The sequence below is a fragment of the Piliocolobus tephrosceles genome, chromosome 14, assembly GCF_002776525.5.
Source record: "Piliocolobus tephrosceles isolate RC106 chromosome 14, ASM277652v3, whole genome shotgun sequence".
NCBI lineage: Eukaryota > Metazoa > Chordata > Mammalia > Primates > Cercopithecidae > Piliocolobus > Piliocolobus tephrosceles.
The window spans coordinates 14811049-14835892 of NC_045447.1; the positions used below are offsets into that span (position 1 = coordinate 14811049).

A 24844-nucleotide genomic window follows, 5' to 3' on the forward strand; every position below is an offset into this window, starting at 1 on the left:
AGATTTTCTTAAATAGTCTTGTAATGTGTCAAGTATGATAGGTATTACCCATACCGTTTTGAAATGTATTAGTTATAATATGATTACTTTTTATACTGAAACATGTAGAATTAATAATTTGTCCTCACAATTGTACTTTCATAGCCTGTTTTTTCTAAGAGTGGCAATTAGAGTTGAAGGTGCTAAAAGTTGCTTCTCCAGGGTGCTCATCCACACTTTGATGGAATACAGGGAGCCTCTTAGAGCTCTTTAAAGAGTGGTCCAGGCACAGTTGTCCATCCCTGTATATGTAGATTGCTGTTTAGAGTTGCAGGTAATTTTTCTTTCCAGTGACACTGAAACAGAGTGTTATAATGAAACCAACAATCTTTATGCATTTATAGAAACTATAACAATTTTATGGAAATCTTTATATAGAAACTAACAGTGTTTCTTGTATAAGCTCTATAAGCAATGCAGAAACATGGCACATTGGGAAAAATTAAAAGGTGCCCTTTCTCTTAAGGTTTTATATTGCCTATGTGATTTCAAAATTTCACTATAGGCAGTTAAACAAATTATAAAAACATATACCAACTATATACTAAAAAGGAACAAAAATATGTTGCATAACTCAGGCTAATTGTGATGGAAATTGGCATTTCTGAGTTGCATGTAATTGCTTAAATATGGAGTTTTCATCTGTTCATGCTTGAGGTATGCTCCATGCAAAAACATTTCTTAAGCTTATGGTTATTCACAGTATAACCAATGTAAATCAATTGGAAGATTCTGATTAGAGAGACAGTAGAGATAATATTTAAACAAGACTTGCAACTTATATGTTGAAAATTACCTTGTTCTTTTGGTGAGAGCTCCTGGGTATGAAAACTTTCATTTACTTTCTTCAAAATTTTGATAAGCCAGAGACAAAACATTTCCATTGTAAAACGTATTCATGCCTGATTCATTGAAAGGATATAATTTCATAAGAAAATTATAGGTATAATCTAGTTCCTTAATTTTTTGTTACTATGAAAAGAAGCTACATTATACCAACATTGTATAATATGACACGCATGTATAATATTTACAGGAAGTATAAAGCAAATTATAAATTTTGATTTTTTTTGCATCATTATTAGGCAGAGAAACATAAGCAGCAGTGTGGTGTATAAAATGTGACGTTGATTCCACAAAGATTCTGCCAGTCTTTCGACAGTGACTCATTTAAACCATAGGTCTTCACATTGGAATTAAGATTTTGGGTTTGTGGTCTTTGGGGCCCTGTATTCACCAAGCTCACAAAGAATGGAATTGAACTTGGATGTATCCCATTTCTCTTGGAAACTTTTGAGCTTTCTTGTTTTTTTTTTTTATTCTTTTCCAAAGTGGGTGTTGTCATGCTTCCAGCTTGCTTGCAGGTTCTCTTCAAACTAGATCCAGTTTAACCACTTTAAATGGTGAGGTCACCTTTGATCTTGGAAACTTTTTATGACACTATATACCATGGAACAGAATTTGTAAATTCATTTAACTCTCATCCAAAGGACTTATATAAGGGTCAAATGGATCACATTTTAAAATGGTTCTACAATCTGGTCTTAAAAAGAGCAACTTATGGTTACAAGTGACTATATTTTCTGATTTTTCCCCATCATATCTGTTTTTGGCAGCAGAAACAGTCTAGGAGACTAGGTCTGATTTTGTATATTAATTGAGAGATTGATGAGTGTACTATCTGCAGACTTTGAGCCAGACAACGTAGCAGGTAAAGAGGAGGAGAGAAGTAGATTCCATCTCTCCCTTGAAGGAGCTCACTGCCTAGTAGGCTATAAAGTAATGCATGTCTTGGATGTTTTGTGGAATAACGGCATGGCCACAACACTTGAAAGTGGGAATGTCTCTGAAAACTAGAACCACTGGGTGGTGGTGCTGCCATGATCACATTCCTGCAACTTCTTGTTCTCTGTCACATGAAGCCATAGAAGTTAGTAGAGTTAAATGGTATAGAGAAGCAAGTGGAAAGTCTTGGAGCTGACCTTAAAGGTTATCTTTTAGGCTTGTTTTAGATGTGTGCATTTCTTTTTTCTTTCTTTTTATTTTTTGTTTTTCAAGATAGTCTTGCCCTGTTGCCTAGGCTGGAGTGCAATGGCACAATCTTGGCTCACTGCAACCTCCACCTCCTAGGTTCAAGCAATTCTTATGTCTCAGCCTCCTAAGTAGCTGGAATTACAAGTGTGTGCCAACACAGCTGGCCTATTTTTATATTTTTAGTAGAGATGGGGTTTCATCATGTTGGCCAGGCTGGTCTCCATCTCCTGACCTCAGGTGATCCTCACACCTTGGCCTCCTGAAGTGCTAAGATTTCAGGTGTAAGCCACAATGCCTGGCCAGATGTGTGCTTTTCTAAGAGTCACTGTTGATTCATGGGTTTTTCAACCTCTTGCCCAAAAAGCTCACTTTCCATATTTCTTAGTAACTTGGCAGTCTGGAAATGTAGGTGGAAATGTAATTTTCCCATCCGCAGTTATAAACTCTCAATCCCTGTAGACCCTTCAGCCTAAGAGCTGATTGTTAGCATGATAGCCACAGCGTGCTCTGCTGAAGCGGGTTTCTTGAAGTGGATATCAGATATTTGTGAATGCCACCAAATGTAGCTATTCTGAAGGACTGCATTACAGATTTCTAAGGTTCATTGATAGATTGCAGATGTAGAAATACATCCCAGCTTAAATATCTGCTTCTTTGTATGTGTTTAAAAGTGTCACATTGTTGACAATTGGCTAGTTTTAGTGTTTTCTAAGTGTAGGTTCATAGATGGGTAAAAAAAAAATAGTCTATCACAGGTTGCCTCTTATTTTTCCCCCTGTTGTTACTAGTAAAATATATCACCTTGGACAAATGTCAAGGTGCTTTTGTAAAGTGTTTGCTGAAGAAAAAACACTTTTTTGTTTAGTTTTGTGTTTTAGAGCTGGGGTCTCGTCTCAGTCTGTCGCCCAGGCTGGAGTGCAGTGGTGTGATCATAGCTCACTGTATCCTCAAACATCTGGACTGGTCTCAGGCAATTCTCCTGCCTCAGACTCCCGAGTAACTGGGACTTCAGGGTGTGTACCACCATGCTGCCTAATTAAAAAAAGTTTTCTTTTTTTTTTTTAGGGACAGGGGTCTTAACTGTGTTGCCCAGGCTGACCTTGAACTCCTGGCCTCAAGCGATCCTCTTCCCTCTGCCTCCCAAAGTGCTGGGATTATGGGTGTGAACTACCCTGCTCAGCCTCAGAAAAACTACTTTGTATATAAGAGATACTATTCTGTAATATCCATATGCTGAGTTTTTCTCCATTTCCAGAGAAGGGTGAATTTAAGAATGGGATGGGGTTGAACTGACATCTTAATGAAAATATATTTCAACCTTAAACATTTAGCCAAACTCAATTGAAAAATTGAGACATTTTCTGACTTCAGGCTCTTCTTTTAAGTTGAAGATTTCTTCCCAATTTGGTCACTCCCCAGCTGTTACAGTTATGTAGAAGGAACTCATTAAAAAGACAAATTCTTTTTGAGCCATTCTTTCTGAAAGCACGCCAAGCTATACAGCTATGTTGTACTACTACTTATTTGAATCTGACTCCAGGAAATGGTAATTATGCAATCCTTACTTACACATTCTTACGAGAATGTTCTCTTGGGTTTATTCTGGATCCCAAAAAGCCCCACTAAATTTTGTCTGTGAGTACTATTGGATGGTCTTGCTTCTAGTAAGTTATGCTATGATTATAACTAAATGGACTATGTCTGCTTTTGAGAGCTGCAGTCTCTGTTTTCTCTTAGCCTCATAGAATCAGTCCTGGTTGCTCCTTGGATGCACCTACAAGTCCTGTTCATTATTCTTCTTAAACTGCCCTCTAGTCTGTCCTATTCATCTGTTTCCGTCTGCATTCACACTCAAAGCTTCTCTCACATGGACTCTTCCTAATGGTCTACAACCCAGTGACCCTACAATCACCACCCTCTCTAACATGGCTGGAGATGACTTTCTAAAACCTAAATCAAATCACATAATTTCTCTTTAGTCAAAACTCTTGATGGTTCCCTGGTGCCTTAAAGATCAACTCCAAATCTCTTAACTTGGATTTAAGGCTGGTCACAGTCTGACTTTGACCCAGCCTCTAGTCTTATTTCCTGCCGCCTCCCCTTACAGCCCAGATATAGGATACCTCATCATTTCCCAGCTTGTTTGGCTTTTCCTGTCCTGTATATTTTTTGTCCAAACTGGCTTTTGGTTGGAATGTTTTTATCCTTGTTGTCCTGCAACTCCTACCACAGTATACTTCTGTTTATACACCTTGTATCACCTTCTCTGTGAAACTTGCTCTGATGGAATTAGTCACTTCAGCCTCAGCTCTTAGGCAGTAATTGGAGCATCCACTCCTACATTGTCTTGCTTGTATGTCTGTGTCTTTGTCAATCTGTGAACACTTCAAATGTAGAAACGGCTATGGCCAATGTTAGGGACCCTTTGAACAGCTAGGACAGACTGGGGACTCAGTGAACAACATGAGGTATGTGATACACAGATGTAATTGCTAAAGAGTTAAGATTCCAGAAAGGAGAGTGCAGAGGAATGATTGTGGTGATTAAGAGCTTGGACTTAGGGGCAAGACTGCTAAGGGTCTGAATGCTGGCTCTGCCGTTTACACTTGGGGACTTGATTTCCTCATCTAGAAAGTAGAGATAGTCATAGTAACTACTTTGTAGGATAGCTGTGAGGGTGTCATGATTTAAAATGTGTGAAGTGCTTAGAATAACACAACCAATAATTATGTCGTCTCTCCTATTACTGGGCATAGATTTAAGTAAGGCAGCAAAGTAACGCGGTTTTGGTGCTTTTGTCAGGTGTTAGGGTTGTGTATGGTAACCGTTGCCTCTAGAATTTCAGACTGATGATCCCAGGAGGGATTCTGGAAATGCCTCCCTTTCTAAACCCACTGTTTCAGAACAAAATTTAGAGAAGTCACAAAGGTAAAAGCAAATATTTTGTCAAGTAAGGAAGAAGAGATTTAATCAGAAACAATTCCTGAATATTTATGTTCTAAAATGTACTGAAAATATAAAAATTCTTTAAATGATGATGAAGGGGTTTCAGATAATTACTTTTTATGTATTTTATTCCAGTTGTGAAATCTATATGTTGAGATTCCCATGTTCAAAACTTCAGAAATTTAATAATGGGACCACTGTCCTTGTAAATGAGTCCTTTTGATTGTATGTAGTATTTTGTATTACTGCGGTAGCTTTCATATTTTAAATACTCATATACAGTACAGTAAAGATTCCTCTGATTATTATAATTTTCAACTGTATAACTTCAGTAAGTTTCAGATTTCAAATGTGGTATAACATGAAGCCCAGACCGTGGGGTCTGAGTGTGTGTGTGTGTGTGTGTGTGTGTAGCAGATGAGGGTTGGTAGGTAGAAATGAAAAGGTGCTTGTAAAATGAGAATCTCTTAAAAATTGAACTTATCAAAGATTATTTACATAAATTGTGTGATATAATGTTGTTTCACAGTGCTTTTATCCCTGGAATATTCTTATCTAGGTTGTTTGTCTAGAAGATACTAATTCGTTTCTCAAAAGTCAATTCAGATGCCACCTCTTTGAGGAATCTTTTACATCCCCCGGGTAGGTTTCTATCAGAAAACCTAAGACACTTTATACTTGTTTACCTGTCCCCTCTCCCTTTCCCAGGCAGTAAGTCAGAGATTCTTGCCGGCTTCGTGTCCAGATCTCCAGGACCTGGTACTATGCATGGCTGTTAGGAGGCCAAGTATTTAATATATAATAAGTGACTGAATAGTTCTCACATTGTAGTCTTTGGGCTCAGAATTTAAGCTAGGTAGGACAAACCAAGACATACCTTTATTAAATCTCATCTTACCTAGAGAGGCCTAACCAGATGTGTTTATGATTCTCATATTTGAGTGTATATCAGACATGATGCCTCTTTGTGTAGTATCTGGTTTTAGAGGTATAACTTGTAAAGTGTTGAGAACATTTTTTATCAGAGCACTTTTCAAACCTGCCAGATACCATTTCTGGTGATCTAAACCTCTGGCAAATTGAGAAATAGTTTTGCATTTTTAGAATGTATCTGTTTATAATAAACAGATTTAATGGCAGCTAGAAATACTTTTTATTATTCGTGTATTATTTATGTCTTAAGAAATATCCCCTACTCCTTAAAATATTAAATTTTTATTTTTATTATTATTATTATTTTTAGACAGAGTCTTACTCGGTCGCCCAGGCTAATGTATAGTGGTACGATCTTGGCTAACTGCAACCTCTGTCTCCCAAGTTCAAGCGATTCTTCTGCCTCATCCTCCTGAGTAGCTGGGACTACAGGCATGTGTCACCACGCCTGGCTAATTTTTGTGTTTTTAGTAGAGACAGGGTTTTACCATGTTGCCCAGACTGGTCTTGAACTCCTGACCTCAGGTGATCCACCCACCTTGGACTCCCGGAGTGCTGGAATTATAGGCATGAGCCACTGTGCCCGGCTTTTTTTTTTTTTTTTTTAATGTTTAACTCAAAGAAAAGTTAAGAGGCAAATATCCCCATGTTATATGAGATATGACTTTAGATATGACACTTTGGGCAAAGACTACATTTTTTGGCTTCATCTTTTTCATCTGTAAAATGAAAAAGTATTAATAATACTAACTTTGTAGAATTGGCAGGAAAAGTAGCCATAATGTATACACAATACCTGAATTCATCTAATTTAATAAATGTTTTCTGATGCAGTATGAGGAAAAAGAAGTTTGATGCTTCTGTGTAATTGATGATGTCTGATATTGTATCTACATCCCAGAATGTAGGTAAGTCCTTCCTGTATATAAAGAGCCTGAAGTCGAGTGATAAAACCTCACTATTCTAGCACCACTCCCCAATTTCTCATCACAAGGCAGATGAAGCAACTGTTTATTATTTTGTTGTCCTCCAGACAAGCCATGGTTTTCCCTCTAAGATTCTGGTGACCATAGTATCGAATCCAGGATACTTTTGAGACTGAAAGGGAGCACAGTGACTACACAGAAATCATGGGCATAACTGGGATGTCCTGGGCAAACTGGTAGGTGAGGTTACCCTACCCTAAGGCCCTTCAACAGAACAGCACAAGCATTTCACTCAACTCCTGCAGTTGGAAGTGAGATTGGAGAAAGGCTTTATCTGCATTCAACATGGAGGGCTAGTAACAGCACAAAATCTTAGCTGTGTGAATGCTTGTGACCCTGGAGATGGAATGCTAATCAAGATTCTCAATCTCCATCCTTTAGTAGAGAGGTAGGCAAGTTACTTCACCAGTCTACCTGAAACTAATTTTACTTAGTTTTTAAGATGCATTCCGTCGATAGGAGGATGATGTCTGCATAAAATTAGTGGTAGGATCACTGAGTATTTAACACTTCTAGCAAGACCTGACACATAGTAGTTGCTTTATCAGTCCCTTTCCACTTGTCACTTAACCCCCCCACCCACAGCCGCCCCAAGAAAAGATAACCATTGGTAGATGAGGAACAAAATAGAGTCTAAATAGGTTAGTTCCACAATCAGAAGAAACTCCTATAGGTCAATATAGATACTTTATATATATAATTCTTGTTATTAGGCAAAATGGTAAACTTTTGACAAAAATATGATATTACATTTATACAAACTTTAATAGGCTTCCCTATTCCTTTCATTTTCAATGTTAAAAATAAATATTAAAGTTTGATCTCTGATCAATTCAAGTCTGTGCTTTGACCCGTGTGGTCTCACTGCTTCCTATGAGGATTAAACAAGGAAGCATGTAGACTTTAGCACAGTGCATGGCAATAGTAAGTGCTCAGTCAATGCTATTTCTTCCCTTCTTAATCCAGACTATCATCCAATCATTTTTTTCAGCACCGTCATTCACTGGATGTTTCCTCTGTGCCAGATACTCTGGGGAACACTGGCAATGGGTGTAACCCCCATCATTCTTAAATCAGTCTAGAGATAATGGTCAATTTGATGATAGGAATGATAGACACAGGACAGGATTCCAGGGTGTCGACTTGGGAGAGGCGAGAAGCTCACTGAGAATAGCCTCTAAGTCCTCCTGGGGTCTGGAACATGTGGGGTAGACAGAAGGTTAGAAAGTCTTGTGCAAGGCTAGGCATGGTGACTCAAACCTGTAATCCCAGCACTTTGGGACGCTGAGGCAGGCAGATCACTTGACGTCAGGCGTTCGAGACCAGCCTGGCCAACATGGCAAAACCCCATCTCTACTAAAAATACAAAAATTATCTGGCGTGGTGGGGGGGCGCCTGTAATCCCAGCTGCTCAGGAGGCTGAGGCAGGAGAATCGCTTAAACCCTGGGTTGCAGTGAGCTGCGATCTTGCCACTGCACTCCAGCCTGGGCGACAGAGCAAGACTCCATCTCAAAAAAAAAAAAAAAAGAGGTCTCATGCAAGTGGAATTTGAAAGGATCTAATCCATGATTTGGCCCTACCAACTTGTCCAGTCTCCTCTGTTCCAGCATGCCAGGCTGCTTTTCAGTTCCTTGAATGTGCCAAGGAACACAAGTGGGTGAATCGCTTGAGTTCAGGAGTTCTAGGCCAGCCTGAGCAACATGGCAAAACCCCATCTCTACCAAAAATACAAAAATTAGCCAAGCGTGGTGGTGCGCACCTGTGGTCTCAGCTACTCAGGAGGCTAAGGCGAGAGGATTGCTTGAGTCCAGGAGGCAGAGGTTGCAGTGAACCAAGATTGCACCACTTCCCTCCAGCCTGAGCAACACAGTGAGACCCCGTTTTGTTTTGTATTTTACAAAACAAAACAAAAAAGAATAGGAACCTGGAGCTGGAGAGGTAGTTCAGAAGTGAACACTTGAATTTGAGAGTCATTTACCTTGTGCTGATAATTGAAACTAAGGTGTAGGTAAACTGCTCATAGAGGAGGATGCAGACAGAGGAGGAGAAAGAAAAAGTCCTGGAAAGGAGTTGAGAAGGGGCCCAGAAATAGAGCAGTGAGAGAGGCAGGAGGAGGCCCTCCTGCAGTCTTCATCTAACGGAACGTCATTGGACAAGCAATGTGTTTTGAGTAAGTGAGGAGTAGAGCACCAGAAGAGGCTCTCTGCTCTTTCAATATTGCTTTAAAAATATTCTAAGCCAAACAAACCTCAAATTGAAGAGCTCTCCGTTATCCATAGAGCATGAATTCATTTATCTGTCAAGAAAACACATGGACCTTACCTATAGAAATGAACTATATTGATCGAAGAATTGTCTCTATGAAGAGTCCATGCCACAAAACCATTGTGAATTCTGGGTGGTGGAAACATATTTTATTTCTCATTATTTATACTTTAAACATTTTTTTAAATAGCACATTTGTGTGCAGTAGGCATTTGGTCATTTGGCCAACAATCACTTGTGAATTGTTGAATTACCAGAGAACCAACATGATTGGCATTGGCATTTTACCTTTTAGGGTTTCTGAATTTGGGTTTTTGGGTGTTGGTGAGTTTGTTTGGGTTATGTGGTGTGGCCAGGCTCCTTAACACTCTAGATCGGGTTTGGCAGACTATAGCCTACAGCCAGCTGGTCACATCCTGCCTGGGGCTGGATTTTGTATGGTCTGTGAGGTAGGATGGTTTTTTACCCTTGTTAGGGATTGTAAAAAAAACAAACAAGAACACGTGACAGAGACCATAAGTGGCCTGCAAAGCCTAAAATATTTGCAATTTGGCCCTTTTGAGAAAAGTTTGCCGGCTCCTTCCTTAGGTTATAAGTTACACATGAAAGGAATCCAAAATTTCATAGGATAAGCTCAAACTGATGACTTCAATTCCAGAACGTCTTGAATGTCTTAACAGTTTTAAAGAGGGACTTACCTGTTGAATCAGGAGAACACATTTTTGGTGGTGAAATGCAGACTTGATTGAAAGACTGCCTTGTATGATTTGACAGTACAGTCAGATGGTAAAAGAACTTCTGTACTGTATGATGTTTCAGAATAGTTCTGTAAAGTATCTGAACGTGTTCTGGTACCATTGTTGTGTTTAACTTGTCTGAGGCAGCCAGCCTCAGGTAAGCACTAGAATCTGCATGTTGCAGCAAGATATGCAAAGTAAAATCAAATATATATGTGAGATTGTATTATTTTATTGTATTTTGCTGGTCTTCTGAAGAGATTTTTTTTTCTACTTGCAAAAAATTAAGACCCTTGAGTGTTAGATGTTAGAAAACTTTTTGAATTGTATAATTTCTTTATTTCAGTAGTGTTTTATATCACCTCCTTCTATCTTTGTAATGAAATGTCATCAATCTGTTCTGAGTGTAATTGTTTTCAGTCTTGAATCCTCCTTATCCTTCTTATATCTTCCTGTTCTTTCCATCAGAATCTGCAAGTTGTAGGAAATAAAAGTTGATTTCAAACAGTTCTGTAGCACTAAACAGATGACTGTTTAGTGAGACTGTCTAATCAATTGCTAAATAATTCTCTCTCAAAAGCAGATTTGATATTTACATTTTGATTTTCATATTCTGCTCACAGTGTTTGTTGACGGTGTCTAACATTCCCTGCCACTGGATAAATAAAGCCTATTATTTCCTTTTCAACATTTTAGGCTATTATTCTCATACAAGAGCTAATAAGCAGAAGGTTAGGTATATTACCAAACTATGATCCTGTCTATCAGAAGAAGCCAGGAACCTTGATTAATATGCCTTGTTAACTGATGATTTCAGTTCCATACTGGTAGTGCTAGAATAATTTGTATAAACCAAGCAGTACAGATTCCTTATTTTAGCACTAAGACTTACAAAGGCTTCTTTTAGCAGCCTTTAATTTTGTACTTATGTATGTGACATAGCCTGTGGCTGTGATAGCTACTGTGAATCTGCAGTTGTTTTGGGATGAAAGGAAGAGGCAGCTGGAAACTCGGTAGCTACATCTAGCTGTCTACCTAGAGAAGGCCTTGATTTCAAGTTTATCTAAACAAGCTCGACTAATCCCAACTATCTAGGGGGATCCACTGTCAAAACAAGCAGCGTGGCCCTGAGGCAAACACAGCTATACAGAAATGAAGGCTGGGGCTTCCAATACTCCGATGACTGCATACTGGAGGCCTTTTTCCCCCCTGAAAGAGGGTAAGAGAGGTAGAATTTGCATAATGCCTTTTCATTGGAAACTTTTGGAAAGCTGACAGACCTTCAGCTTATAGATCTGTAGCCACAATACAGAGTCTATAGGAGAATCCTTGAATGACCTAACCATATTGAAAGAAAATATAAAAGCGTCCAAGTATAGCCAAGTGAGAGAGGAAAAGAGGCTGATGCATTGTCTAACATCTGCTGTACTTCTCGTTAGTTTTGTTCTTTGCTATTCTGTGTGGACTTTGGAGAAGCCTAAGACAGCCTAACATGAATCCTATAATCTTCCTTCTGAATATTTATGTAGCGTGCCAGCTTCTAAGCTGTCCTTTGCGTTTTCCTTCTTCCCCCTCATTTTCATGCTCTCAAATGAGGCCAACATTTCAAAAGCTAAATAAATGTTTGTGAATGTTTATAAAAGATTTGCATAAATTTGTCCTTGTCTGACAAAGATCACTTTTTTCTTATGCCAGTTCTGAAAAAAAAAATTTTTTTTAAGGTTTTGGTGCTTGTCTTGACAACAAAGTCCTGCATCCCAGAACAATGATTGCTGATTAAGTGGGTATGCAATTGTTACTGAATAGGCTTTCAAGATTCTGAGTAAAAAGACCTATCATCTGATGGCTGAATTATAGAATTTAGAAAATGTTATCAGAAGTACACATTTAAATCTATTTTTTGGTACCATATCATTAGGTAAGACAAAGCAGTCTTACAAGTTAAAAGTATAGCCACCCATGGTTTAAAAATTTCTCCTGTATAAATTTTAATAATTAGAATGTTTCAATAACTCAGTGTATCACTTTTCTTCCCTATGTTTGAACATATTTAAAAATAATTTTTAGACCTTCAGGTACTTTTTGGAAACTGTAACTCTACCAGCTGTATGCGTTAATACGGTTACTGGGGTGGTGATCAGAGGGAATTTACCAGGCAGTCCTTTAAGATCTGAATGCTCAATCATACCTTGAGAAAATATTAACTACATGAAATATGTGTTAGGGCTTAATTATAGGACACACACACACAGCACCCAGACACTTACGCCACCGACGGGTGTTTGCTGAATTCATTTATCTTTTAAAATTAGAATGGATTTTGTGGGGTGGCAGGGGAAGTTGTGGGTAGAGGTGCTAATTTAGTTCAGAGATATTTGAAGATTGGCAGGAGAGAGAGGTAACAGCCAGTTCTGTTAGTCCTTTGGTTGTATTGGTTTAGAGGTTTAAGTTGTCATTAAGGCACAAACTAGAGCCACTTCTCTGACACAGTTTTTATCACATCTGCTAGGCTTGTGTCCCAAGAGGAGACGTGGAGAGCAGTGAATTCAGCATGGGCCCATTATCGACTGCTTTTTCGTGTGTTGTAAAAGGAGTGAGACCTCAGGGAGGCTTGGAGCCTCCTCCCGTGTAATGTCCAAGTCAGATTTGAAGGACTGGTGGCAGGAAAGCTTTGGCCTTGGGGTGTGAATTCTAAGAAATAGAGGCACAATTAAGTTTAAAAAATTCAAGGACTTTGAGCTTGATAATGAAAGATTTTTCTCTAGACTAATGTGAGCAGAAAAGTTGCCCATCTGTGCACATTTTTGTGTGCATTTAAAATATTTAAAAGCTGACAGCTTTTAATATGCTTACAAAATAGTATTTCTATCAGTGCTCTTTTTTTTTCCTTTTCTTTTAAAATAATATCTTCCTAAGGGCAGGCTGCCTCTTCAGTGAAATCATGTTTGCAGTTTTACTGTTGGGACCCCTGTTCCTTTGGTATGTTCTGACTTGTGTCCCCTCTTCCCCTCTTCCTTTTGGAAATATTGATAACATAAATGTTCAGATAACAGGAATTAAAAATGCTTAAGGAAATAAGCAAGAGAAAATATTTTAGAGTAATCATATTAAGTCCAAGGAATTACCACTGAATTCTGATGTCACTGAATGCTAATTGTAAGAGATCACAAGCAAATCATTTGTTCATTTTGGAAGTATAGTATTTGAAGCATGTGTGAAGAATTTTATTGGCATTTCATGCTGACCTTATAAAGATAGCTCTCTCATTTTCAACCACTTTGTGTAAGATTTAAAATTAATAAAAGGGAATCTTGGAATAGACGATGTTATATAATATCATGATTATGGAATAACTTTGTTTTAGATAAGTTTGAAGAAAGGGGAACATGCAAAAGGATAAAGTAATTTTGTTAAAAAGTTTTAAAAATAAGATTAAGTATTTTTGCTTCAGACTTCAAAGGACATGAAGATGTATACTTAAAAGTGGTTTCAGAGGGGTCTCTTTTACTGTTGAAAGCATTCTTCTGCACTTAATGTCCTTGATAATTTAGATATACAGTTTATATGATACATGTTTATAGAGTATGATGAATTTATTATAATTTTATCTTTGAATTAGAACACTGATACTGCATATTAGGTATTACACAAATTGCATAATTATAACATGTGTATGACTCAGAATTAACTGAAGTTTATAAAAAGTAAACTAGGGGTAAATATTGAAATGTACCAAAGAAAGGAAGCAGACTCTGTAGCATTTGAGCAGCTTTGTTAGAAATTTGACCTGGCTTTTATGTTTGGGTGTTGAAAGACCTTTCTGTAAAACCCCTTATTTCAGGCTTCTTTTTCCCACTGAAAAAAATAAAAATTTGGTTGTAATTATGTTATGGGTCTTAGATTTAATTTGACACTTATAGTGAAGGAGAAAAAATTTATTTCCTGTGTTCACATTTAGGAAACTTTTGATCAACATTCTTGAACTTGGTGCTAATTAAGCTTCCAAGAACAACTAACTGCTTTACCCTTCTTAATCATAAGCATTTAACACCTTTGTGAGCTTTCACTGGGAGCCCCTGGTTTTAACTTGAAATGGCTTAAGGTAGAAATTTTGTTAGCTTTTTCGTATGTTTGGATTTTGCATGTGTTCTGTTTTTAACTTTCAACTTGAGTTTTAAGATCATCAATCAGAGGCTTTTCTTTCAAGTGAGTGGCACTGCTCCCAATTGCAGGACTTAGAGGGTCAGCATTTCCTTTATGGTATTAAAAAAAAATTAAACATAGGGAGTATTTTAGGAATTTGAGCTCCACTGATCTTTTCATCACACACCTACATTTTGAAAAGAACAAATAAATTAGATATAAGAAACCCAGGAAATGTTCTCCCACGGTTTCCCTTCCCCTTCCTCTATCACTCTTGTTTTTGGACAAAGGTAAATTATCAACTGCTATATCGGCTTTCAGCAAGCCACAAAGAGGCTAATTGTGGCTTTACATATTTTAAAATACATTCATTTATCAAGCTATCTCTTCTCTTTATTTAAATGTTTTCCTGCACACATGTTTTTCCCTTTGAACTATTGCGAATATGTCTCATCTCCCTACATTCTGTAACTCCACTGGACACTATAATCACCCTGCACTTTTATCTTTCAGATGGCATTTATTTATGGGGTGTGTATGTCTGTGTTTTCATCTGCCAAACAAAACTAATTTTTGTTTATAGGTTTCAGTGAAGCAATGAAAACAAAGTATTTGACATCTGGAATGTTGGTCGTTGCAGGATTTCCTATAGCCCCCTACCTAGCACCCCAAGGTCAGGGTGAGTTAGTCTAGCCTTCTCATTAATAATCCCAGTTAACTTCATTGAATTTGGTCTTCGAGGTTTTGCTTCCAGATAGGATTCTATAATGGATAATATTATACATTTAAAACTGTACTGCGTTCTTAGGCTCAGTATCAACGGAATGTAATCTAATTTCTCCAGATTGGAGTAAATTCAGGCTTTCTGACCAGATGAGAATTAGAATTGGATGAAGTGAATCCAAAGTAGACTGAAATGAATCTCGAGTTCATTTCTGAATTTCATTTGCAAGTGTATCCAGCGTTAGGTGTGTTAATTTCCTATTTTGGTTCATACTCTGAGGCTTGGTATCTCTTGTGGGCAGAGCTTTGTAGATGTTACTTTTCTATTGCACTATGCAATCTGCTTCTTCATGTATGCATAACTGAAAGATTTGTGCAACTGCCTCTCTAACACACTTCCTCCCTGCCCCCTCTGCTCTTATTTCTTCCCACATGAAGTATCATATATTTTGTTAGGAAGAAAAGCCCTTTTGGAAATTGCCTATTTCATAAATTGTCTGGTGACACAAAGGGGTTGAATGCTGTATTCTTGTCTCATTTATTTTGAAAACTTTGCTACTGAACTCACCTTAATCAATGAGCTCAGTGTTGTCTCCAATAAGTTATGTGTTGGATATATTGATTGGGAGGGATTTTAGAAAACCCGTCTGGGGTTTATAATGTCAGCAGTGTTTTGATTATGAAAAGAGTTGGAACCTGGGGACATGGAACCAGGTGGCGAATGTCCTAAAGCCAGTGGTGACATGGTGGACTGGTTTCCTCCTGGGATCTAGTTCATGCCCTGCACTTTAACTGTGGTGACTGGCTACTATAGATTCACTTTTTTTGCTCATTAAAATGTTAAAAAATCAAACTGTACATAAAAAGATTTGTGAAAATATAAACTTGGGAATTGATCTGTGGAGCTGGCTTGCAGTCCTCCCCACCCCCTGCCTTAGCAATGAGGTCATTTACATTTCATCAGCTGTGCTGCATCCCCAAGATCCGATTTATGTGGCAGTAGTTGAAGTTGCACCGACGCTGGTTGTCTAAAAGAGCTTGTGTAGGCAAGAGAAACGGGAAAGAGAACAAGAAAATTACCATCTTTAAAGAAAGTGCCTTAGCCAAAGACACAAGTTCTAGAGAGAAAAAGGGGTTGGTACCTGGTTAATGACTGTTGTCCCAATAAAGTTAATACTGAAAGACTGTGGGACACTGCCATGAATGTGGTGCTCAAAATATATTTAAATCAGGATTTTAAAGTCCCCTCTCTCGGAGAGTGGTACTTTTCATATTCGAATAATTGTATTTTTCTTTGGGAAAAGAGGATAAGGCATGAATGTTTATGTGTGAGGAAAACATCAGTATTAAGAAAATGGGTTTATGTAATTGGTTTATTAAATTGGTTTATTGCAGTTTTTATTTACAGAGAACATTGCTTGTTTTTCCCTGCCTCTTCCTGTCTTCCCCTTCCCAAATTAAGAAGTAGATATCTCAGTTCCGATTGCAATAATATGTGAATATGCAGAACACAGAGTAGATGCTCATTTTTGTTTTTCCTTCTGACGGCACTCTACCATCTTGTTTGACTTAAATTGGAATATCAAGCTCTTGTAATATCACAAACATGAAGGAACATATTGTAATGTACCAACATGTGCCTACATTGCCTATATTCCCTTTCTTCCTCCCCTCCCCCCACCCCATTGCTTAATTAGATTTATTGCTGTTTGCTTGGGTAAAAAGGAAAGCTGGTGGGTGGTTACACTCAGCCTACATTGGGTATTTTGATATTTGTTCTAATATTATCTGACAGACAAGTTCAAGGTTGGTTATTACTCTTGACATTAGAGAGTGGTAAGAAGTTTCTATATTGTAGTGAGTAATAAGTTGGGCATATTAGATTCCTTTGACTCTGCTGTAGAGCACAATGCCTTCTCATAGCCATGGGGGTCCTTTCTTTCAAAAATCTTTGAGGTCTTTTGCCAGTGCAACTCCAGCATAGAGTAGAGAAGTGCTTTCTGCACCTGTAACTTTTGAGGGGTAAAGGATAGCTGTCTTTGTAGCCGATGTTGGCAATGAGTGAGCACTGAATACTGAGTTTTAAAGAATGGCTGTTTTATATACTGAAGTTAAGAGATGCTCTGTTACTATTCAAAACTTGAAGTGGAAGGAAATTTGTAAGGAATTTGTGTCTGTGTAAATCATAAGGGTTTTGTGTATGTGAATTATACTATACTTTATAATTAGCACTGCAGGCGTTAAATGTTTTATGTGATCTCTTTTCCTATCTTTGCCTGATAGTAACATTATGCACTGAAAAATTGCCTTTGTTCTGATTCTCTATTACCTATTGCAGTTTAAGCATGATTAGTTTATAAACAATATATATGCTTGAATGCCACATTATAAAATTAACTAATATATATGTAATGTTTCTTAGAATATGCTGAGGTCTTCTCATCCACTCTTTTTCACTTCTTAGTTTCCTATTCATTTATTACATTATTTCATGACATACCTTAGCAGTGGTGTGATATACATAGTAGCAGTCCAAGATGATATTAAAAAATAGGATATGCTCAATTGAATTATGTAGGCGGAACATGCTCTGGCAGAGCAAGTCAATGTGCTTTCTGCTTCATTGAGTGGGTTATTAGATTGATGTGGTTTATTTCTTGAATGATAGGACTGGTTTTAAAAATAAATGAAGCGAGAAGCATCAATTCAGTTAGCATTGATAATTCATTATTATTGGTTAGAAAAGTGCTACATTTGTAAACTGATCTTTAATTTATCACTTGGATTAGGGTTTGCAATGGGCAGGTTTGTTTTAATTTGAACCAGCTTCTCAATGACTGAAAAATGTGTTCTTCATTTTGTCTTGAAGTTGGGATTTTAAATAGTTAAAAAGCAAATCAAATGCATGAAAGGAATACTTTTTTAAAATTTATAACATTGGTCTATGAACTTATGATAAGCAGCAACCGTGGGCTGTCCAAGTCTGCAGTTAAATTAAGTCAAGCTAAGGAAAATTCTATGAAGGAAGTGATAACTAACTACCTGTCTATGTGGTTAGCTATGTGTATATGTGCTATACATATGAAATGTGTCTTCTAGGGAAAGTCACACACCACTGTTTATTGTGTGTCATGTACTGTCTTTTTCTGTGGTAATGTAAGAAGATTGTCTTTTATGAATAAGTTGTTAAGATGTCACCTTACTTTGTGTACCCTAATCCTGAGTAATGTGCTTGGCTTTATGTACCTATATATGTATTTTTTTTTAAAGACATTTAAACTGGTAGTTTGCTTTAGATTTTAATACATTAAAATCAGGTGAGTATGTTCAATTATGGTGATATTTCAATAAGAATAGTATATACTTAAAATTGTTACAGTTTGGTTCCAAAATAAATGTATGCCCAAAATGGCAGCTTCTTTGTAAAGTTAGTAAATGAAGTTTTAAACTCTAAAAAATGTAGCTGACATTGTTCAGGGACAATTATCTTCAAGTTGGCTTTCCATTCTGCTGTGATTTGGCCTATTGATGTTGGGAAGCGTTGTCTAATCCCGGCCCCCTCTGTTCCTAGGTAACAGGCAAAAACGGTGCCAGCAACAGCGGCCCTGCCAGGCCAAACCCATGTGGCTCGGTGTTATTCACTCTGATCCATATGGTCAGGCTGGAGATGTTCCCTGGAGGGGTGTTAACACTCAGCAACCCAACCGCCTCCCTCCCTTCAGAGCTTTCCTGCACGGCTCCTGCTGCTTGCCCATGTGTGATTCTTGATTAATTTTTCATTTTTAATGAAGTTTGATCATGTTTATTATTTCTCATGATTGACTGCCTGGTACTCCTCCCATGTAATTGATAAAGCCCATATTTCTTCATCTGTCTCCTCTTTCTTTAGGGTAAAGTTCCTAGATTGTGTGCTGTGGTTAATGTTAGATTTATTGGTCCCATTAGATGTATAAATTATCTCTCTTTCTCTCCACAGGAAGTTCTACAGACTTTGACCAAGTTTTGTTTCCCCTTCTATGTGGACAGGTAGTGTCAGATTTTCAAACCTTACTAGAAAAAAAGTGTCAATAAACCTGCTATAGAAAATAAAAACCATACCATTCTTAACATTCTGTCTGTTTAACCATGATTTAAGATACCTGTGTTCCAAGGAGAGTTGCAATATTCTCCCTTCCTGGGGTTTTTATTGACACTATCAAAAAGTTTAAAGCTTAGAGCTTTGTGTTGGTTAGTTTGTGAGATGTATTTTGTATGGCATTAAATTTTTAATTTTGGTTATCAGACTTAAACTGTGATTAAGAATGGTTGGTATTTAATCTGGTGCTATTTAATTGTTATTTAAATATGAATATATTTGGCTTAAACAAGTAATATTACTTGATTCCAAAGTTTTGTATTATATAGACTTCGTTTTTCCTAGACTTCAACTTATAATTTAAATCAGCCTAGCCCTATCTTGTTTAAAGGTATTCAGCAGGGAATGTTGCTAAATAGTGTTTTATATTTTGTTTAGGTGGCTAAGCATGGTATCTCTGGGGAAAGCAGAATTTTCTATAGATTTTGAGATTAGAAAGTACAAAACCACCTAAACATTTCCTTGGTATTTACATTGTGATAAACTGTTTCTTAGGTAGGTACAAATATGATAACTCTAAGACAATTAAAATAGTCTAAGGGTTTTTTTTCTTTTTAATGAGCCACTGGTTAATGATAAGAATTTTAGAAGAGCTTTGTTTTTTTTACTTTATAAAACTAATATATTAACTATATTAATAAAATGACAATTATTTTATTTTCAAAAAATATCTACTCTTTTTCATTACAGTTGGAGCATTATTTTTTTACATTCATTTATTTGCCTACTTGATTGTTGTCTCTTCAGTTTTCTCTCAATGGAAATTTGAAATGTGAAACTGTACATACATTACATCTTAAAAAATCCACTTTTATTGACAGAAAGGTTATAGAAAATAACATTGTAAGAAAGAAATGCCATAATATGGTCCAAGAAAGCTGTAAAATTTGTGCTTACCTTCAGGAAGATTCTATCATGTATTTTAGTGTACCCAAACAAGGCAAAGCCTGTAAGATTTCAGTGATTTAGAGTATATGTGGGTAGTATGCTGTTTCCATCTTTTCTACACGTTGTAATACCACTGTCCTGGTTTATTTGGCATAAACCTAAAAATGGTATGAGATGAGAATTGGTAGCCAAAGGAGTTTAAAAGGTACTAAAAAGCAACTCTGGAATGTTGCCAGCCACTTTTAATCACTGCTCGCTCTGGTTCTAACATTTTATTTTTTCTTAAGCCAGTCAACCATTGTAGTATTTCCAGACTCAGACCGTGTAAATCCTGGTACCAGGAATGTTTTAGTAGCAGGTTGATGCTCAAAAAAGAATAGCCTTAATTCTAAGAGGGTCAGTCTTTGTAATGAGGGTCCTCTTGTCTCTTCTTTAGCCTGCTCCTCCTAAAAATAGCAAGGAAGTAGGTTTTGTTTAGAGATATTTAATGCAAACTTCGCATTTATATGTATGAATTAGCAATGCTTGAAATCTCCTCCAGCTACTTATAAAATGTATGACAAATTATGACAAAGACATATTTATAAAAAGTAATAAAGCTGAAATGTTTTATAAATGTAGTTAGGTGTTTAACAAAGAAAAGTAAGAGAATACATTTTTACATGGCTTCTTGTTAGAGTGGTGATTTGTTTTGGATAGGTGTTTCTTAATTGACTTTGTAAACTAATATTAGAAGAAATGCATAGAGATTAAACCTCTGTCTTCCCCACCAACACACATGTGCAGGTGTGTGTGTGTGCATACACACACATACACACACACTCAAATTTCTTTTTCTCAGACTTATACCACACACACACTTCTTCTTACCTACCTGTCTGGGTGATTACATTCTGAAGTGGAAGACAAGCAGAGTTCTTAAGTGATAATTCTAAAATCTTTTTTGTTACCAAAAGTATCTGATGCCTTTTTGTTGTTGTTAGAAATATATTTTTCTACCAGAATCCTTCTCTCCAAATTATATTCCCCTAATCATGTTCCTTTTTCTTTTCTTTTTTACAAAAGGATTTGAGGACAGAAATGTTTCTTTTTGGATATTTCATTCATTACCCTGTACAATAGTTCTTTCTTACATTGTATTATATTATATACCCTATGGGTGCTGATAACTTTTATTGATACCAAAAAATCATTTTATTTGGGGACTATATATTTTCTTTCTGTTCCCCTACCTCTAACCTTGGTATACTTTAATACAGAAGAGAAAATAATAATGAATAAAGTTCATATATAAGAAATATAAAGGTTTCAATGTCCTAATTTTTTTTTATTAGTTTGCAATTAGCACTGTCAAATGGATATCCCCAGATTCTGAGGCCCACAAAGCCCCCTAGATGTGTTTATGATATTGTTTGACTTAGAAAATATGCCAGCCTGGGAAACAAGTAATGCCCCAGGTGATTGCGTTCAAAAAAGAGAGCTTCCTGATCTTTTCAGTATCTGTGCTTTTCTACCCCAAGGAACAGTCATAAAACTTGCTGACATTTCTAGTCTATATCAAGAGTGGGATTTTCACAGTCATCATCAAATCACCCGTTAACATTGACATCTTGCTGTCTCGTGTGTTGTTTTAAGATTTTTCTTTTTGAAACTAGGACTTAGGAAAAATAATAAAGCCAGTAGCTTTCAAAAGAATGTGCGTCCTCATATATTATCTCATTTTATCCTCCTATCATAAGAGATAAGAGCAGGTGCCATTATCTTCATTTGAACAAAATCCTAAGCTGCAGAGAAATCAGGACTAGGCCAAGGTTCTCTTAGCACAACCTAGATTTCCATCTCCCAGACAAATATGTTTCAGTAGACCACCTTGTGGGGAAGACCAGTCACCAAATATATAGAGAGGGAGGAAAGGAAGGAAACAAGGATTTGATTTCCTTATCGATTCTAGTCAAAGTGCTGGGTGCTGCCACATCACTGTCTCATTTATTCTTCCCAGAAGTTCTAGGAGCTAGATGGTGGTATCTTTTTTACAAAAGGGCAAAAGAAGGTTCAGAGTGTAGACCATTGTGTTGGAATAATGGAAATGTCTCCGACTTGGAGCCCTGCCCTCCCAGTCTAGTCCAGGAATTATTATAAAGACATTTTAAACAGTATCCACCCAAAGGATAGTGAGGTTAGAGAAGACCAAAATGGTCAGAGAAAACTTCTTATGGTGGGGGAGACTTGTGTTGAGTCTGCCAGGACAGCAAGAAGTGGGCAAGTGGGAGGGAGAGCCTAACACCCCATCAGCACCGAAGAGCAAAGCAGAGGAGAAGCCCTGTGTGAGCCTAGAGCTTGTTCAGCCAGAGCAGGTGAAGCCTGCTGGGGAGAGGGTGACTGTGAGAACCTGGGCTCTGGCCACAGGAGGCCTTGAAAATGTGTGGGAACAAGACCACAGGATTTTAAAACTGAAATTCATCTGGTTCAAACTCCCTATTTTATAGAAGGAAAACCATGATCCACAGAGGTGAAATGGCTTGCTTATGGTCACAACTATGTAATTTACAGGGCTGGGAAAGACGCCAGTACTCTTATTCCTAATCCAGAGTTATTTCTACCCTAGAGTGTACATGAAGCTGTTGGTGAGAGGGAGTAGTGAAGTGTCAGTGTTGAGATTCCTCTGTCAATCTCAAAAACTCATTATTACTAATAAAAGTAGTCTCTTAAAAAAAGACTTGTACCATTCCATATCGTGTTTGCTACTTGCTTGCCCTTGATAGCTGACAACCAGCTTCAGTTAGTCAAAGCACTTGAGAGATGCATTGGATGATGGAAAAGCTATTCTCTTCCATTTTTGTGTTTATTCTCTTTCCAAACCTGGAAAATCAGCTACCATTCCATTTTCCTGTAAATTATACTGGCACACACAAATGACAGGATAGTGAAATGCAATGAAATAATCTTTTCAGGGCCAGAGGCATCATTTAATGGTCAGTATGTAACCCCAGATGCAAATGTGGCTCAAATGCTACTTACCATTTTATTGGGTGTCTGTTTTGTGCCAGGCATTACCCTATGTTCTTTTCCTGTAATAAAAGGTTACAAATTTGCAAGGTTACCATTATCCTCATGCCACACAGGAGGAAACAGAGGCTCAGATAGGCTTGATAACTACCCAAGGTCCCACTACCAGTTAGTGGTATAGCTGCTTGCAGAACCCTCATTTGTCTGACCTCCAACTCCACCATACTTTCCCTGTTTTACCATACTGCCTCCATAAGATCCATAAGTAACCTAACAAATGATTTCATTTCAAAAGCAATAAAGCAATATATATTTATTGTAGAGAAGTAGGAAATTGAGAGAAAGAAGAAAATGAAACCCACACAGACATAGGACCAGTGCATTAACATCTTATTTTCCCAGACCTCCCCTCTGCAGATTCACCCTGCTCTCCTTTCCAAACCTGAACCCACTGGGCCCATGAAGTCCCTTGGTTTAGCCTACACTGTAAGTTCAGCTGTGCCCCATGAATATTTTCTACAGAGTTGATGACAACGAAGCAGTTGGGCCTTAGTGGACAGAGTGTTGTGGGCAGCAACCAGGAGATCTGGGTTTTAGTTCTGGTTTTACCACTGCCCTGCTCTGTGCTGTGAGGCAAGTGACTTCTCCCCTGAGGTTCTTCATTTCTTCATGGATAAAATGAGGGAATTGGATTTCATTGATCTCTGCTGTTCCTTCTGCTTTTGATACTTTTTAATTCTACAGTTATGCTTCATGTTGACTTTGTCAGGCTTATATAGAGGGAATGGATAGAGCTCTGTTCTTAGGATCGTCTGCTGAGTTTCTCCAGCGGGTAGGCATTGCCTTCTGTCTCAAAGTGTGTCACTTACTGTTGGTCCCCTCATATTTTGGGTCCATGTCATTCTCACCACTTGGATCTTTGAGCAGGGAAGGTGAGAAACTTGAGGCCTAGGCAGATATAAGGTATGTTTGTGGAAGGAAGCTTTGAGGCTCATGGAACTAAAGGCTGGGAGATGTGGTAGTTTGATGAAGCTTCTTTCCTGCCCCATGCCTCATACGCACTGAAGGAAAGGAGAAGTAACTGTTAGGTGCCCCTCCATGGACAACAGATAATTGTCAGTAAGCTATAATAACTAGAGAGGGACAAAATGCCTCAGTTCCATCTCTTGAATTTTGTAATTGCATGACAGTAGTAATGATCATTTTCGTCATGTACCTACTATATGCTGGTTATCTTATATACGTTATCTCTAATCTAAAACCACTCTGCAAAGTGATGTGATTATTCTGATGATTTACAAAAGAGATCAGAGAAGTAGAGTAACTTGTCTATGCCCACGTAACTGCTGAGTAACATGTCTGGGATTCTGATGTAAGGTCCAGGCCTTAATGTTTTCTCTTCTGTCCTGCATCATAAATCTCTGCTGAATCATTTCCAACAGCTTAAAAACAAGTTCTGGTATTCATCCTAAAAATAATAACCACCACTCTAGCTTTCTGATTCTCTATTTTTTGAACGAGTTATCTACACACTTCAACTTATCCCTCAGCCTTCTTCAGCTTGTCTTCTGCTTCTGTCATTCAACTAGAGCTGTTTTTATCAAGGTCATCTAAAATCTCCATATTGCTTAATTCAGTAGACATTGTTTTTTCCTCTTTTCATCTTTGATACAGTTGACCACTCCCTCTTGTTTGTTCTGCCTGGCTATTCTCCTTTCTTTGGTCTCTTCTCCACCCATCTTCTAAATTGGTGTTCCTGTAAATTAGTCCTGGATCCTCTTTTGTTTCTCTGAACTCCCTCCCTAAGTGATCCCAGTCTTTACCATGGTGTTAAATACCATCTGTGTGTAGATGACTTCCAAATTTATAGCTTCAATCCAAACGTTTCCTCTGATTTCCTAACTAGTGTGTTCAACTCTGTACTTGACATTTCTATTTAGATGTTTTACAGGCTTCTCAGACTTAACATATCCCAAATGGAACTCTTGGATCTTCCCCCAAACTTGTT

The 24844-nt window shown here is 37.6% G+C and overlaps 1 protein-coding gene across 9 annotated transcripts in view; it reads left to right on the plus strand.

The window, feature by feature from the left end:
- The window catches only part of DENND1A (DENN domain containing 1A), a 546843-nt gene that overhangs the window by 142509 nt on the left and 379490 nt on the right, over window positions 1-24844 (plus strand). For all 9 annotated transcript variants that reach the window (XM_023217180.1, XM_023217183.1, XM_023217187.1 and 6 more), the window contains one exon: window positions 18784-18833. In XM_023217180.1, the coding sequence (XP_023072948.1) occupies window positions 18784-18833 (50 nt within the window). The remainder of the gene's footprint in view (window positions 1-18783; window positions 18834-24844) is intronic.